The 18,054-nt window shown below is 30.5% G+C and overlaps 1 protein-coding gene across 2 annotated transcripts in view; it reads left to right on the forward strand.

The window, feature by feature from the left end:
- The window catches only part of LOC142323197 (uncharacterized), a 105,522-nt gene extending 87,722 nt beyond the window's left edge, over positions 1-17,800 (forward strand). For both annotated transcript variants that reach the window (XM_075362527.1, XM_075362528.1), the window contains 3 exons: positions 544-804; positions 11,829-12,089; positions 17,202-17,800. In XM_075362527.1, the coding sequence (XP_075218642.1) occupies positions 544-804; positions 11,829-12,089; positions 17,202-17,375 (696 nt within the window). In that variant the 3' untranslated portion in view covers positions 17,376-17,800. The remainder of the gene's footprint in view (positions 1-543; positions 805-11,828; positions 12,090-17,201) is intronic.
- Positions 17,801-18,054: the final 254 nt, after the last annotated feature.

Below are 18,054 nucleotides of genomic sequence, written 5' to 3' on the forward strand. Positions count from 1 at the left end.
ATTTCTAGAAAGGGTTCCAATGCACATAGGAACTGGTCAATAATTGTCTTATATCCTTTGTTTAGATGAACCTAATCGTATTAGCCACTTTTTATTCATAAATGTAATTTTTTTATTCATTAGTGTTAAATTTAAAAAAACAAAAGAATATTAACAGCAATAATAGATTGTTTATTACATAAAAGTTAATAATGTTTATTAACATTTACAGTTGGATTGCTGAGTAGTAATTTTTACCGAATATAAAAACATACTGTGTATAGAAAATTTACCCCAATAAGTACAGTTACTCTGTAATGCTCTTTCTTTCCCTTTCCTCATTCTTTATTATTTACACTGATGAATGCCATAGAAATTTAGTTAGCTATACTTAGATAACTATAAATAATATAGTTTTCTTCTTATAAAAAAATTCATTGTGACTTTCACAGTATGACAAGTATATTGTACTGTATATTTATTTTGTTGTATGTTTAGTTGTGACTTTATTTCATGTAAAATAGATTAAATTGTTATATTTATTTTTATTAATATTTTTCATAGGGTTACAGTGAAGTTGTAAATTCTCTTGGGTTGAAACATCTACACAGAGTTCGAGGAGATAATTACTGTGCTATTCGTGCAACTCTTTTTCAAATCTTAACTCATGGAATAGCAGTCCCCAGTGCTGAACAAGTCTATAACATCTTGTGTCAGGGATCTTCTCAGCATCTCATGAAATCCTGGCAGTTTTCTCGACTACCTTATTCAAATAACATTAATGAAGGTGTTCGAATGTGTCTTGTTGCATTTGATCAACTAGTGGTAATTATTTTCTTTTATGTACATATATAAAAATATATGTGACTATTTAGACTGTAAGTTTAACATTTAGTCTATGTTTAAATCTAAAATCTTATAAATTTTATAAAAAAACATGCCAAATAACCAAAATAACTGTGAAACAACATTTATGGTATTTACAAGTGATTGAAAACTACTCAATTCATATTAATAAATAAACAGGGGATAGATTGGTACTACTTAAAACCTTTGATATTTATGACTTCAGAACATTTGTATGTTGCTTAGAAACATTTTGAATTACTCATAAGAGGTTATCACTGCTTTCTACCACCTATCCACACCAAGGCTATTGTTAGTGCAATTAACTCTCCGGTGTTAGTGATTTTTTTTGATTTTTTACTCTTATTTATAAAATTTCTATTTATGATTTTTTTTTTAGAACTAGCTCTTTTGTTACTGTAAAAAAAAATTACAACACTATAAAATGAAACATAGTTTTAGAATCTTGCAGTTCATTACTGTAAATTTATAAAAATCTTATTCGTGACTTGATTTAATGCATGTTCTTTTCTGATTAGATTATTGTAAAATATTTTTTATAAAAGTTATTAAAATATTTAATAACTGGTAATAAAAAAAAAAGTAACCAATCATTAGTCCATTTTTCTGGTAGGTCATTTCTGAGAATTTATAATCTGTTTAAATTCCAATATTAAAAACTTCCATTATGTAAAATTCCTACCTTGACTCCAAGGGCTTCAAGAGTTATAGTAGTTTAAAAATAAAACAATTTTCTGTATCCAGAACACCATTATGTTATGTTTGTTAAGACTCTGGTTTCATTTCCTCATTTTTTATTTGTAAAAATAAAAATTTTCACTTTTTTCTTACTCTTTATAAATTCTCCCTTTTTTCTTACTCTTTATAAATTCTCCCTTTTTTCTTACTCTTATTAAATGGATTTGTCTAATTCTCTGTTGTTAGTCAGCCTTTTTCTATCCCTCAAAGACTTAACATGTGTTTATTATGAATGTATAATTAATTAATACAATAATGTTATTTATATGAATTACAAGCTCAAAGATTATAATAAAAATAATTTATATTATAAATGAAATAAAGACTTTTATTTATTTGAATGAACCAGTGACTAATAAAATATTTTGAATAATTAAACCTAACTGAGATATTGAACTAAGGCGGTATATTATTCAACATTTTTGGTCATCCGGCCGCGGATAAAATCTGAAAGTTTGAAGAATCATAATTTTTGGTCTTCCAGAACTACAGATAAAATCTAAAATTTTAAAGAATCATCATCTTGATCTTCTAGAATCACTGATATAATCTAAAATTTTCAAGAAATGTTCAAAATTTCAACAAATTACTACAATAGAAGGGCTCACAGCAATTTTATCTACATCATTTATGTAATATCTTTCTTAATTTATTATTACATTTAATTTACATTGACTCATCATTTATGTAATAACATTTGATTAATTTCATATTTAATTAACTTAATTAATAATTCACATTGTTAATTTAAGTTATTACTATTATTATGGAGAGGGAACAATTAATTAGATAAAGAGGTTAGTAAAGGCTGCTATAACCAGGATAGGCACATTCAACCCACCGGGTTGGTCTAGTGGTTAACGCGTCTTCCCAAATCAGCTGATTTGGAAGTCGAAAGTTACAGCGTTCAAGTCCTAGTAAAGCCAGATATTTTTACATGGATTTGAATACTAGATCGTGGATACCGGTGTTCTTTGGTGGTTCGGTTTCAATTAACCACACATCTCAGGAATGGTCGAACTGAGAATGTACAAGACTAACACTTCATTTACACTCATACATATCATCCTCATTCATCCTCTGAAGAATTATCTAAACGGTAGTTACCGGAGGCTAAACAGGAAAAAGAAGAAGAAGGATAGGCACATTTAATCAGAATTATGATCCTTCACAAGGTGATATTCCCACCTTACAAATTAAGATAAGTAATCTTCTTGAATTCCGAAGCAAATATGACACCATTCAACCAGAAATTGAATCGGCATATTTTGATGAAGTTTTGGCTTGAGATTGTATACAAGTCTAAGAAGACTTTGTAACGATTATAAATTCTGACCTAAATTTAAAATTAAATTAAATTGGGTTATGTAAATTTGTGAATTCATTTGTATTTTATTTTATATTAAACTATTTCGTTATATGGATTTTTTATACGTCGATGGATGATATATTTGTTAAAATATAAAAGTTAAATTAATAGCAGCATGATTCATTTGTTATTAAATTCCTTCTTAAAATAAATTTTATGAAAAATGACATCATGCTGGAAAAATGTACTAACGTTTTCTATACAAAGAGAGTTACGTTTGTATGATTACACATACTCACACAGACTTGGACAATTCAGAGAAATAGTGGTGGGGTTAGACCTGTGACACCATCAGAAAGCAAAATTATGTGTAAAATTATAATTAAAACTAATCCTGGATTGACCGATTCTTTAGTATCATATTATTAGTAAGATATTTTGTTAATTTTTGATGTGTACAAGTAGTTATGCAATAGCGGTTCTACAAACAAACCTAAGTAGACAAGTTATGGGACTTTTGAGTCAAATGTGTTTATTATTATTTACTTTATTTTTATAAGTAATATGTATCATTCATCGCTGTTAGTAATATTTTTCATGTAATAAATTTTTTGTGCATTATTAAATTTGATGTTTTTTAAAAGGTTTACAATTTAATAAAAGATAACAGAACTGAAGCTTACAACTTGTGTACTACAGAGTCCAAATTGCAGCATTTAATGAATAATAGTAAAAAATCATCTAATCAGGAATTTAGTTCAAATACAACATTTAAACAAACACAACTAAAACCCATTATTATACCTTTATTTAGAGGTAATGTGTTAGAGTGGCAGCACTATTTCAATATATTTATTGATTTAGTACATAATAGAGATGATTTATCTGATATTTAAAAATTACAGTATTTACATTCCTCTGTGAAGGATGAAGCCTTAGCTATCATTATAAATCTGCCAATAACAAATGAAAATTTTGTTATTGCTCTAGAATTACTAAAAACACAACTTGATAACAAATATATAATTGTATTTTATAATGCTGAGCACATTTTAAGGTCAGATTCTATAAAAAGAGAATCTGTAGATACTTTATCCAAATTTATTAATGAAATTTCTTCATATGTGAATTTGCTTAAAGCTATAATACACTTCCTGTAAACACATATGAATTTATTTTTGTCCAATTTCTAACATCAAAATTGGACTACAATACCTCAAGATTATGGAAGGAAAAGTTGTCAAATGAAAAGTTTCCCACCTTTAAAGACTATCAAATTCATTGATGCTTGATGACAACTTCTTGAAAATATTAATGCATTCACTTAAACACGAAAGTGAAAACAGAAAACAAAACAAAAGGACAGCGTCATAACAATTCAACCAAAGCTTTTAACAAACGCTTTACCTTGAATTATAACAAGCAATTTAGAGGAAATAATGTCAGTTTTTATTAAAAATTTAAGTCTAAGCATTGTTTATTTTGTAATTCAAACCATCATTTACAACATGTAAAGATTTTTTTAATTTGTTGATCGATGAATTCAGAGACTTTTTGAGGCATAATAATTGTTGTTTTTATTTGTTTAAATAAAGGTCATTCTATTAATGAGGGTTACTCAAAAAAATTATATATGTTTTGTACTAAAAAACATAATACATTCGTTCATATGGACTAAATTAATCATTCTAATTTAGTTGGCACTAAGCCTGAAGGTAATACCTATTATTCATTTAATAATCAACAGCTGTTAACTGTTATGGGTTCAGTTTTATGTTGCTCACCCTGTAGTATAAGGTATATAGTTTAAGAGAAATAAATTGTATTTATAAAGTTTTCAGAATACATTTTTTTACGATGAAACGGTCTTTACTTTAGAGATAACCTCTCATAAATTTGCCCAAAAATGAATACTTAAAACTTATTAAAAATGATATCCCCATTTCAGGCATAAATAACTCATTATCTCAATCCAAAGTGTTACATTTACATTACACTGTCGATATAAGAACTTTTCATTCAAAGTGCAATGTGCTGTTTTATCTGATGTATCAGATAGCTTTCCATCAACCACATTTGACATTTGTAATCTTAATCTTTCTCGTAATATATTTCTAGCAGATCCCAAATTCAACATAACAAATAACAGTGATAACATACTGATTGGAGAACAATTCTATTAGAGTCTTATCTTGCTTGGGAAATTCATTTGAAATCCCAGATATCCAACTATTCAGCAAAAACTAAATTACGATATATACTTAGTGGTCGCCTTCCTAATAACATTAAGGGCAACAATACTGTCGCATCTTTTCTTGCTCGTAACACTCACAAAAACCTCTCAACTGTACTCAATAAAATCTGGAAAATTGAAGAAATTAATACTGATGCTTCAGTTAATGAAACCTCTACATGTGAAAAACATTTTCAATCCAACACTGCTCAAAATATCAAGGCAAATTTGTTGTGTCGTTACCACGCAAAGATCATAACATTCAATTAGGCAATTCTTTTGTTAATGCTAAACTTAGATTCTTATCTTTAGAAAGAAAACTAATCAACAATGCCTATTTACTCACCATCCAGTATTCAAGCCTTCTAGTCTAACTAATAAAATTTGAGTTGTCTTTGATGATTCTGCCAAAACCAGTAATGGCCTATCCCTTAATGATACTTTTATTAGACAGACCTGTAGTACAAGACCTATTTTCCATATTGCTTAGATTCAGAATTCATAATTCAGGTATTAGTTAAATGTAATGATTCCAATTTACAACATATTCTTTGGCATGATTCTACAGATCAAGAAATAAAACACTTTGCATTACAAACTATAATGTATGGGACCACTTGTGCACCATATCTAACCACTAGATGTCCAATTCAAATTGCTAATGAAAATGAGAATGATTTTCCACAAGCCCCTAAGGCCATTCGAAATGATTTTTATGTTGATGATCTCATAACAGGTTCAGATAACTTAAATGAAGTTATTCAGTTGAAAATTGATACTTCTAAATTATTACAACAATATGGTTTTCCACTCCATAAATGGTTTTCCAATAATAGTATCATTTCTTCTTCTGAACACAATTCTTCCATTCCTTCAAATCAAGAACAGAATTTACATACTTAAGGAGCTCTTTGGAATAATTCTTCAGACATGCTACTTTTCCAAGTTACTCATTCTAATAATTCAAAAAAACACTAACAAATATTTTGTCCATTATAGCAGGTGTGTTTCATCCTTTAGGACTCATTGGTCCTATAGTTTTCTCACAAACATTTTATGTTATTGTGGCAACTTAAAATTAATTGGGATGAAATATTACCCAACATGTTATTAATAAAATGGCTCAATTTTTACAACCAGTTGCATTTGATTGAATCAGTTAAAATAAATAGTTCCATCAATCCTAACATTGATACTAGAATTAATTCTATTCAAATACATGGATTCTTCAATGTCTCTATAAAAGGCTATGGCTGTTGCATTTACATGTGAACTGTATATACCAACTGTACAACTTCTTCTAATTTACTTTGTTCTAAATCAAAATTAGCACCCTTAAAACCAATTACACTACCAAGACTTGGACTTTGTGGTTGTTTACCACTAAGTCACTTATTATTAAAGGTAGTTACTACCTTAAACATACATTTTGATGAGACACTTATGGACAGATTCTGCAATAGCACTACATTCATGGACAACCATCTAATTGAAAAGTATTTTTCAGCAATAGAATTTCTGAGATTCAGAAAAATACTTCAGATGCTAATTGGCATTATGTCAAATCCTCTAACAATCCAGCAGATGTATCTTCTACAGGTTATACACCAAGTAAATTACTTGACATGTCACTTTGGTGGCATGATTCTCAATGGCTTTCACAATCTTCTTTCCATTGGCCAAAAGATAATAATATTATTTTTAATAACTATAATATGAATTCTGTATGTTAATAGAAAAACACAAAAATATAGTTACATCATTTGTTGTAACAACCACTGTGTATGAGATTATACAAAACAATTTTCTTCACTACACACTTTAATTCGCACATTTAGTTTCTGTTTTAGATTTTTTCATAATGCTAAATCAATTAAAGTGAAATTAATCATTGGTTCCATAAGTACAAAGGAATTAAATCATACTCTTAATTTTTTTATTCAACAATCACAACACATGCATTTAGTAACAAAATAAATAATCTTAAAGCAATCAAGCTATTTCTAATCATAGCAGACTTATTTCATCCATTTATGGATAATTTAGGCTTACTTCATGTAGGAGGCAGATTACAATATTCTGTATTACATTACCATGTAAACATCCTCTTATTTTAGATCTAAATGCAAATATTACAAACTATTTATTAATGCTGAGTATTTGCATCTTTTGCATTCAAGTGTTCAATTAACACATCATTCTTTACATCAGAAATATTGGATTATAAAGGTAAGAAAATTATTTCTTCTACCATTCGTAAATATACGATATGCTTTCAATATAATGCAAAAAGCCAAGTATAGCAAGTTGGTCAGTTACCATCTTCCAGAGTTATTCCTTCCCGACTACTCTCTACATGCACAGTAGACTACGGCGGTCCAATTATGTTTCATCATGGTGGGCAGAGGTCTAAGACCTTAAGTAGAACTTACATAGCACTTTTCATATGTCTCACTACTAAAGCTATTCATTTAGAATTAGTTTATGATCTGACGTCAGTCATTTATTGCAGCATTTAAATGATTCACATCATGTAGGGGTATTCCTACTCAAGTCTTTTCTGATAATGGTTCCAATTTCTGTTATGTCAAAAATATACTTTATAATTTGTATCAATTTTTAAATTGAGAAAAACTAAAATCAAGCATTCACAACTACACAAGGTATAACCTCCCTCCCAAGGTATTTATTCCTCCCTCTTCACCCCATTTTGGTGGTTTATGGGAAAGCACAATCAAAAGTGTTGAATTTCATATGCGTCATATAATTGGACAAACGATCCTTAATTTTGAGGAATTATATACAGTTTTAACACAAATTGAAGCCCGTCTCAATTTCCATCCTATCTTTGCTTCAACTGATCATAGAGATCTAGAACCTTTATCTCCAGGACACTTTCTCATAGGATGTCCACTCACTTCCTTGCCTGAACCCAATTACTAAAAAATTAAAATTAATCACTTAGGCCATTGGCAATTATTCCAAAAATTTATAGTCATTCTGGAGATGATTGTCTAAGTACTATTTCCATTATTTACAGCAATGCAATAAATGACATTTTCATTTAATTCTAGAGATTTAGTATTAGTTACTAACAAAAATTCTTCACCCATGCATTGGACACGTGGAATTGTCATCCAGGATTACTCAGGCTCTGACAAGTTGGTAAGGATTGTTGATTTACATATAGTTAGTGGTCGATTAAGAAGACCTGTGCATAAATTATGCCTATTACCAATCTCAAATGATTGATTTAAATGATATTTTTTATTGATTTAATTATTTTCATACTGTTGTTCTTGTAATTTCATTTGATTCTTATAATATAATGATTTCTTATAATATGACTATTTACATGCTCATAAATATTGTATTAATTTTTATAACCCAATTTACCTATTTGTACTAATTTAATTATTATTTCACATCTATATTATACATTATACGATTATGTATTGATTTATATATTAGGTGCAATAAGACACCAGTAATAATTTATTGATGTTGAGGATTAGGGTTCCCTAGATTTATTTATTATTTAAGATTAATGTGAATGTCATTTCAAACTATTATAAGTTAAAATGTTCAATTGTATTATTATTTATTTAATCAATATGCTGACTATTATTATTCAAAATACTATTAAGAGCTTTTTAATTAATTTATTATACATTTATATGAGAACTATTAATACAGGGTTATCATAAAAGAATGGTGCGGTTTTGCACATGGTTTAAATAAAAACAGAATTACTTACAGTTTATGTTTTTTATTTTTCAAATTTGTCGTCTCAAACATTTTTTTACATAATTAATAAATTTCAATATGTGCGCCCTTAGTCGCTCGACAAATGTCCAAACGATACTCAACTTCTCTTCAAACATTAGTTAACATTTCTTCGTTAATGGTTGTCATTACTTCATTAATCCTGTTTTTTTAAGCGGTTTAGGTCGCGAATTTTTTGTGTATAAACAAGGCTTTTGATGTACCCTTACAAGAAAAAATCGCAAGGTGTCAGGTCTGGACTCCTTGGAGGCCAAAGTATGGGTCCTTGCCGGCCTATCCATCGATCTCCAAATTTTTCGTTCAAAGCGTCCGTGGCCGATGCATTGAAGTGCGGGGGAGCACCGTCTTGTTGGAAATGAAGTCGATGAATATTTTCGAGTTCATCCGGCTGAGGAAAGCAATAATTGGTTAACATGTCAAGATACACGACTCCATCCGAGTTTCAATTCCTGCAGTATCTGGATTTTATAAGCGTGTAATTTCAGTTTTTTACGTAAAACTTTATGAACTGTTGATTTTGGAATACCTAATTCGACGCTTTGCCGGGGGATAGACTTCCTAGGACTTCTAATTGCCGATCGTCTAATTAGTTCAACCGTTTCGTCGGTACACTTGGTCTGCCAGTTGATTTCTGTTTCTTAACCGATCCGGTTTCTTCGAATCGTTTGAACCAACGTGTTATGTTATTTTTGTGTGGTGGATCTCTTCCGAATTCACGTCGAAACGCATGTTGAACTAAAATTACGGATTTTAATTCAGCCATCAATAAAACACACTTTGCTTTGTCTTTATCCAAGAACATAGTAACTCGCTAAACTCACCACAACAACAATACAAGAACTGACGTTGTGGTTACAACTGCTGATAAACAAACTTTTGGGTTGGAGGCTTTCAGGGATACCGATATAACATCTAGAAATTTCCCTACAATCTTCCTATGAATTACTGAAACCGCACCATTCTTGTATGATAACCCTGTATTATATCACAAATGAATGTAAATACCATTGCAACTAAACATAAATATTAAGAATTTATTATTATTCATTTATTCATAATTAAACTTTGTTATTCTGTTGAAATGCAACATTATAGATTGTGTCATGTATGTAACTTATTGTAATTGCAAAAATCAAAAAAAAAATTGTATGATTTTTGGTGGGCAGTTATGTTAAGACTCAGGTTTCATTTCCTTCTTTTTTATTTGTAAAAATAGAAATTTTCACTTTTTTCTTACTCATTATAAATTCTTCTTTTTTGTGTTACTCTTATTAAATGAATTGGTTCAATGCTCTGTTTTTAGTAAGTCTAGTTTTATCCTTCAAAGACTGAACTTGCGTTTGTAATGAATGTATATTTAATTGATATAATAATGATATTTATATGACTTACAATTTCGAAGTATAACTGAAATAATCTATATTACAAACAAAATAAAGACTTTTATTTATTTAAATGAACCAGCGAATAATAAAATATTTAGAATAATTAAACCTAACCAAGGTATTGAACCAAGGCAGCATATTATTTGACAATGTTAACAGTTATTTTATTAATAAAGATGTAAGTAAGTAAGTAAGAAAAAGTAGAATATATTTTAGTGCGTATAAAGAATCTCTTGTAACTGGGTGAAAGAAAGGGAGAAGTAGATTTAACAACAGGTTTTTATCGTACTGATTCAGGATTACATTCATATAGTATGTTCAGTTTAAATGGTTCATAGCCAATGCTGAGATAAAACAGTTTTTCGTGCTAATTAAAACATGCTGAAATTTTTCTTACTTATTTATATTTTTAAAGTCAAAATAATTGTGTTGAGCTTTTTTTCTGTGACATTGTTAACAGTACAATAATATAAGTAAATATACATAGTAAAGGCCTTTAATTGCATGAAATAAGATAATTAATTAAATTTTCTTAGCACGGTACCGTTACTATTTTATATAAATAATAAAAGTTCAACTTACCAACTATAGGTAAGTTGAACCTTTATCATTTATATAGATAATTAATCGTTTGGCTTTTTTGAAAAGTTTTAAGAAATTAATTCTTTCTTGTGCATAAGTATTAAATAATACTAAAAAATTGTTTATCAATATGCTGAATACTCTTTTCCCACTCCTTTTTTCTAAAAATGAGTGTACAGTCCGCATCACTCTTCTCAAAATTCACTGATTATGGAAAAAATTACAAGGATAGTTAATTTTATTTTTTCCCTTATTAGTATAAGGTTTAAACTCTTCAAATATTTCAGGAACAAAAGTAACTTTTTTTAACTGCAATGACACCTGAAATTCCTGCCAGATTCACTGGCTGTGCTGACATATTAAAAAAATATGCAAGATTATATGGGGCAATTTTTATGTTGTAAATCACTTGCATTACATGTTCTTAAAATTAAAAGCACTACTACAGACTACATGGATAGAAAAGCTTCAAATCAGCTCCATTTAAAGACATGGGCATCACCAACCAATTCTGTTTACAAATAACTAATACAACTTAACATCCTAAATCAGTTGAAATTTTTTGGAAGGAAATCAAACTTGCTGATTATTTACCATTCTGTTTAATGTTTATCTTTTTCTCTTATTTGAAACAAAAGAGAGCATAATATATATCTCTTAGTTCTACAAAAAATACCAGTAGCAATTATTAATGAAAGATACCTTTTGAGTAAATAGCTGAGGATAAATGCTGAAAATTGATGTTGAAGACAAATGGAAAAACTGGTGCTGGAACCCATCATTAACTATTCTGTTATTGAATCTCAGAAGGAGAAAATAAAACAATATTTTATATTTTATGATATATTGTTTTCAGGATGTTTTATTTTACATTTACCTGTATTTTTTTCAAATTTATCAAATGTTCTTGATTTAATTTTTAGTCTGAAATTTTATTTAATAATTTCAGGCTGCAATGGCTGATGTAGAAGATAAACCATCAGCACTTCAAAACTGGTTGAATGCTGATCCTGTACTTGACTTGCAACTGAATGAAGCAGTGAAGCTGTTGATGTTAGAGCGGACAATACATCTATTTGATTCAATGAATATTGGCCAGAATGTTCCATTATTTGCAGTTCTTTTGTTCGCTAGAGACACTTGTGTAACCATTTGTGATTTTATGAACAATCACCTTTGCAGAGTTGGTGACACTGGCGGACTTGAAATGGTATGTTGTACCTTCTGTGTAACTTATGTAAATTACATTTATTATGTTTTATTACATAGTTTATAGTCATAAGTATAAAATTAACGTGCACAGTCAAATTTAAGTATAATGAATTTAGCTTATTACAAAATTGTTGTAAACGTAAACCACTTTTTAGTACACCATGTACCTTTGATTATTTTAAATTGGGTTAACCTTTGTTATTATGAGCAAGGTTAGGTAACTAAAACTTCAGGGGGTCTCAATTTAAGAGTGCTGGGACTGGCAACTCAGTGGTCAATATTGATGGCAGTTTTTATTTTACTTACAAAGATTACATACTACATTTTCATAATGTATTTATTGTAGACAGAAACATTATGTGGTACTAATGAATTCACTTTAAAAAACTAGGTAAAAAAAGATGTCTTTAACATTTTTTTTCTTTTACCCAGAGAAAAGATTCCTAAATCTTGGTTTTAAGTTCTTTATATCCTGGTTTTAATAGATTCTTGAATCCATAAATCTGGGTAGTTACATAACTTTCTTAATTGAAGTAGTTAGGAATCATAATGGTGGCAGGCCCTTCTATGTCACATCCATGATATTATGATATTGAGGAGATTTCCTATTATAGTGGTAAATGATTCAGAAAGAAAAATATTTGCATCACTTCAGATTAAATCTAACACCCTTATGGGTAGATGTGAGAAAAACAAAGAACTAGAAGACTAAGCTTACTGTCTTAAGAAAATTAAATTGCTTGAGAAAGTATGTAATTTTATGTTACAAGTATAAAATTGCTTATAAAGTACAAGATGTGATTGGAAAGTTTTTAAGGCAGGACTTGTAATTTCAAAATGGCAGTACTTACAGGCTATTGTGATGAATCTCCTTCAGAGTAATCCCCTTCTGACTGAACTTGACTCCCAACAGTGTTTCCACTTGTAGAAGCATTTCCTGCAAATTTTCTTTCTTAAGGGTCTTAAGAACCTTCTCAAAATTTACCTGGATGTCTTCAGTTTAGTCAAATCGGTTCCCATTTAGCAAAAATTTCAATTTAGGAAACAGGAATAAGTTGGCAGGAGCTAAATTTGGGGAATAGGAGGGTTGTGAAAGCACAGAAATTTGGAATTTGGCCAAAAATTTCAGTCAAGAATGGACACTGAACCAGTGCATTGACATGTTAGAGGAACAAATTCTTGTCTTGCCAGAGTGCAGGCCTTTTCTTCCACACATTTTTGCCCCAATGCTGAGGACACTTTTATAGTATTCCTGGTTGACTTTCTGTCCCTTAGGGGCAAATTCATGATGCACAATACCCATAGAATTGAAGAAAACCACCTTGTCTTCACATTTAACCTACTGTGTCACACTTTTTTTGGTTGTGGCAAATTTGAACCCTTCTACTGCAATGATTGTGCCTTTGTTTTTAAGTCATACCCATAAACTCATGATTCATCAACTGCAATTACCCTATTTAACAAATTTGTGACAGTTTTGGCCCAATTAATCAGTACTTGAGACACTTAAAGTCAATTTTATTTCTGGTAATCTGACAGAAATTTTGGAATGAGTTTCACAGACACTAAATGCATGTTCAAATCTTCAGTTAAAATTAACTGAACCATGTAGAAACTTAAATTCAGTTCATCAGCCATCTCCCTAATTGTAATTCTATGGTCAAAGCATACTAAATCGTGAACTTTCACAGTGTTTTCATAGGTTTTTTAAGTGAAAGGCCAGCCGGATCGGTGGTCATCTTCGACTGATTTGTTGAACCAGATAAAAATATTTGACCAGCTCAGACATTTATCCCTGAAATCTGTTTTTAAGAGTTCATAAATCTCCGAAGCTGATTTCCTGGTTTTCAAACAAAATTTTACACAAATTTGTTGATCCATTTTTTCTTCCATTTTGGAAAATCAGCAATCCACTGAGAACCAAACACATGACTTCATTCACCAGGATACCACTCTCTACTGAACAAAGATGTTGCAATGTTTTTGAGCAATGGCAACACCTGTCTTAAAACTTTCCAGTCACACTTCGTATGTGTTTATGTACAGAGTAGTTTCAAAAACTTCCTAGAAAACATTTATTTTACAAAAATTATATACAGTGAAAAGTTTTAGATCATTTGCCTTTTAAGTAATTTCCTTCAGCTGCTACAAACTTTTCCCAACATTCATAAAGTATTTTGAACATTTCTGGAACCGATTTTTAGAACCTGCTTCAACTACTTCCCATTTTGGCATTTTTGTATCACTTTTCTTTCAGAGTCAGTTTAAAACAAAGCTACAATCAAAGATTAGTTGGTGCAAAGTCAGGAAAATATCATTGCTGCTCCAGAGACCACACATTGTATTGTGCAAGCTACTGTTTGATCAGCATTGATTGACATGCAGTCACATTGTCATGTAAAAGAACCTGATTGTTTGGTTTCTATTTCTCTGGACATTTTCTTTTGACTGCTTTCTGTAGATAGTGAAAGTCACTTCACTGTACACTGTTTAGCTGTCTGGAATAAATTCATGATTACTCATAAAATCAAAATTCCATCATAACTTTTGTTTTGTTTTTGTCCAAACAAAATTTCTGAATTTGAGGAAATAATAGGTTTTAATTTTGGTAAACTGAAATTGTGTGTGTGTGTGAATTGTATAAAAAAAACTGTCTCTGATAATTAATTATATTATTCAAAAAAGTGTTTATGTTAATCAGCCATTATGATAAGATCTCCTGACACTATTATGTGTTTCTTTCTGATTTACTTATGACATATTTGAGACAAGGTCTTAAGAAACATAATGCACTTTCAGATAATTTTGGAGTGTACTGTGGCAACTTCCCCTTGGTATTTAAATTTCTGATGCTGTCTATTCTCAACATCCGGACCCCAAAGGAGAAGACACCCACCTCGTGACAGATCCAATCACCACACCACTCCCTCTGCCTCTGTACGTAGCTCTTAGGGGCTTTACTAGAAGTTATCTTTAAGGTCTCAAGATATATTTCATCTTGCCTCAGTCAGGATGCCACCGATGTGAATGCCACTCTTAAACAAATCCTACAGACATTACAAGTCTTAAACAAGATTGAGCTGAAAGCTACCTACCTGACAGCAGAATGAGTCCAACAATTGCATAGGAAGCAAAAATACAATGCTGACTTCCTATTGTAATTTCTAGAATCTTTCCAATTTATGAAAGTGCTATTGTAACAAGATGGCACCTCTTTCAGAAACTTAGAAGTTAACTCATATATAAATTAAGTATTTATGTATGTAACATTATACATATATTACTTTATTGCCATAGCAACCATCAATGATAGTTTGTGTTGCCAACTGTTAAATAACAGTGCTATAATTAGAATAAATTTACAGGTATGCAACTTTGAAAAACTAAAAACACAGTTTTCTGATCATATATATATATATATATATATATATATATATATATATATACACAAGGGCATATCAAATGTAAATGAGACTTTTTTTTAAACAGTTTTATTTGGTGTAATCAAATAGCCATGCATACACCATTTTTCAACATAATCTGCTTTAGAAATGCATTTTTCCCAGCATATGGGAGGTTTTTTATCCCGACATCATAAAATAAAGAGGGTTGTGTCAGTAGCCAATTGTGCACAAAGTCCTCCACTGCTGCATCATTTTGGAATCATTGTCCTCCTAGTGCTTCTTTAAGCAGCCCAAAGAGATGAAAATCACTGGGCTGTAGATCAGTGCTATAGGGAGAATGGTCAAGTGGAGTCCATTTCATTTCCTTTAATTTTCTGCAAGTTAGAGCTGCAGTACAGGCCTGAACATTGTCATGGAGGAGAATAATATCTCGAATCGGTTGGTCACGTCTTTTGTAACAATAAGCAACCTTTACCTCATTCAAAAGCTCACGGTAATAAGCAGCATTTATTGTGCAACGCTCATGCAAGAAATCAATGTGTAAAATGACTCGCTGGTCAAAAAAAACAGTTGCAAGCACCTTGCCAGCTGAAAGCTGAGTCTTGGCTTTCACAGGGGCTGGCTGCCTCTCCCTTCCTTTGCCACTTCATGTAGCTTGTTTGGATTCAGGCGTCTAATGATGGACCCAAGTTTTGTTGCAGGTGATGATTTGATTCAAAAATTCCTCCCTTCTTCTGCGAACTGTGCTGAAAGCCCCTGACAGACTTGCAAACATCTCACCTTGTGTTCTGCTGTCAAAAGATGAGATACCCACCTGGCACACTCTTTACAAAATCCTAGACCTTTTGTCATGATTGTTTGACAGCTTCCATAACTTATTCCAACCTGTGATGCAATTTTGGAAACTGATCGCCTTCAATAAGGTCACGAATCGTGTGAATATTCTCCGTAATGCTAGTTCGAGGACGGCAATCATGTTCCTCATTTTCAACCCATTGAGATCCTTCCTAAATTCCTTATATCAGGCAAACACACGAGTCCTTGACAATGTTTAATCCCCAAACTGTGCAGTCAATCTTCGCAAAATTTCCACTGGTTTTATGCCTTCATGAGCAAGAAATTTAGTGATAATGCATTGCACAGTAGAAGGATGAATCTGTTGCTCTTACATCACAATCGCTACTGCCAAATTGGTCTGAACCAGACACCACCTAGTCTTCTCACTCCTGACATCTCTACCAATGCACTCTAGAAGCGCCCACCCACTCCCTTCAAACTTACGCATTCAGAATGAAACATCTTGTTTTGATCCACTCCATATAACCTACTTGAGATAGTTTAGATTAATGATGAAGGCAAATGTTTTAAAATATCACTAATGTGTGGGCATATAAACATTACAGAAATCAGATGTACACTTTCATCACTAGATGCCCTCAAAATTACATTTAATAACACCTCTGATGCAGGTAAAGATCAGAAAAGATTTTAAAGCACATCCTCAATTGTAGAATGTGATTTTTAGATTTCTATTTTGAAATTTTATATCACATTTTGTTGTCATACACTTCACTTATTAAAAAGAAATGTTTGTAATTGTAAATTCCAGAGTGTAAGGAGCAGATTAATTTTTAAACGTAGACTATTTACAGACAGTCATTGCTGTGCATATTAATAACGTAAATTTTGATAATTGATATTTTCAGGTGGAAATGTATCTTTTAGGGTATACACTTAATGTCACCCTTAGGGTTGTTCGACCTTCAGCATTTGGTACAGAAGACTTTATTTGCTTCTTTCCTGAGGAGAATACAAAATGCTTGCCGGAAATAACAGTTATTGCAGAAGATGACCGTCACTACAATATATTAGTCAAGTAATAAGAATCATTAGAATTATAAGTTTGTAGTATGGTAAACTTTGTAAACTTAACACCCTCTTACTGTTGAGAGTATATTTTTATGTATACATTTAGTATTATCTCCAGTTAAAAAATTCTAAACAAAGAGTTACTACCACAAATACTTCCAATGTTTTAAAATTTATTGTTGATTACAGTTTGAAAGCACACTTTTAAAGTATTGTCATGAATACTGAATTTACTGATGTTATTCGTAGTTGTTTATTTCTTTTCTTTATTAAAAGAATGAATTTATCATCTTAAAATGTACTTACAAGTCATTTTTCAGTAAATTATATTGACTACAGAATTTATTGGCATTAATTTAGACGAAGGAACAAGGAATGGTAGATAAATGATGTATAATTTTGTGTGAGGTATTCAATAAAAATTTTAACATTTGAAGGTACTTGGTTTTCATTTTTGTATGCATCAATATGTGTCTTCTCTACAATAACTAAGGCAGTAAAAATTGAAATGGTAGTGATCTGTGTGATAATGAATTGAATAACTAGGTTGTATTAGGCCATCCATATAAAGTTATATACAGAATGCAGAACATATCGGTTTCACTAAAAATCCAAGTAAACCTATTTAATCTGAATTTTTTTTCATAAATTTTATCAAATTTATGAAAAAAATTGTTTTAAAATAAATTA

Source organism: Lycorma delicatula, chromosome 4 (assembly GCF_047948215.1).
Source record: "Lycorma delicatula isolate Av1 chromosome 4, ASM4794821v1, whole genome shotgun sequence".
NCBI classification, from domain to species: domain Eukaryota; kingdom Metazoa; phylum Arthropoda; class Insecta; order Hemiptera; family Fulgoridae; genus Lycorma; species Lycorma delicatula.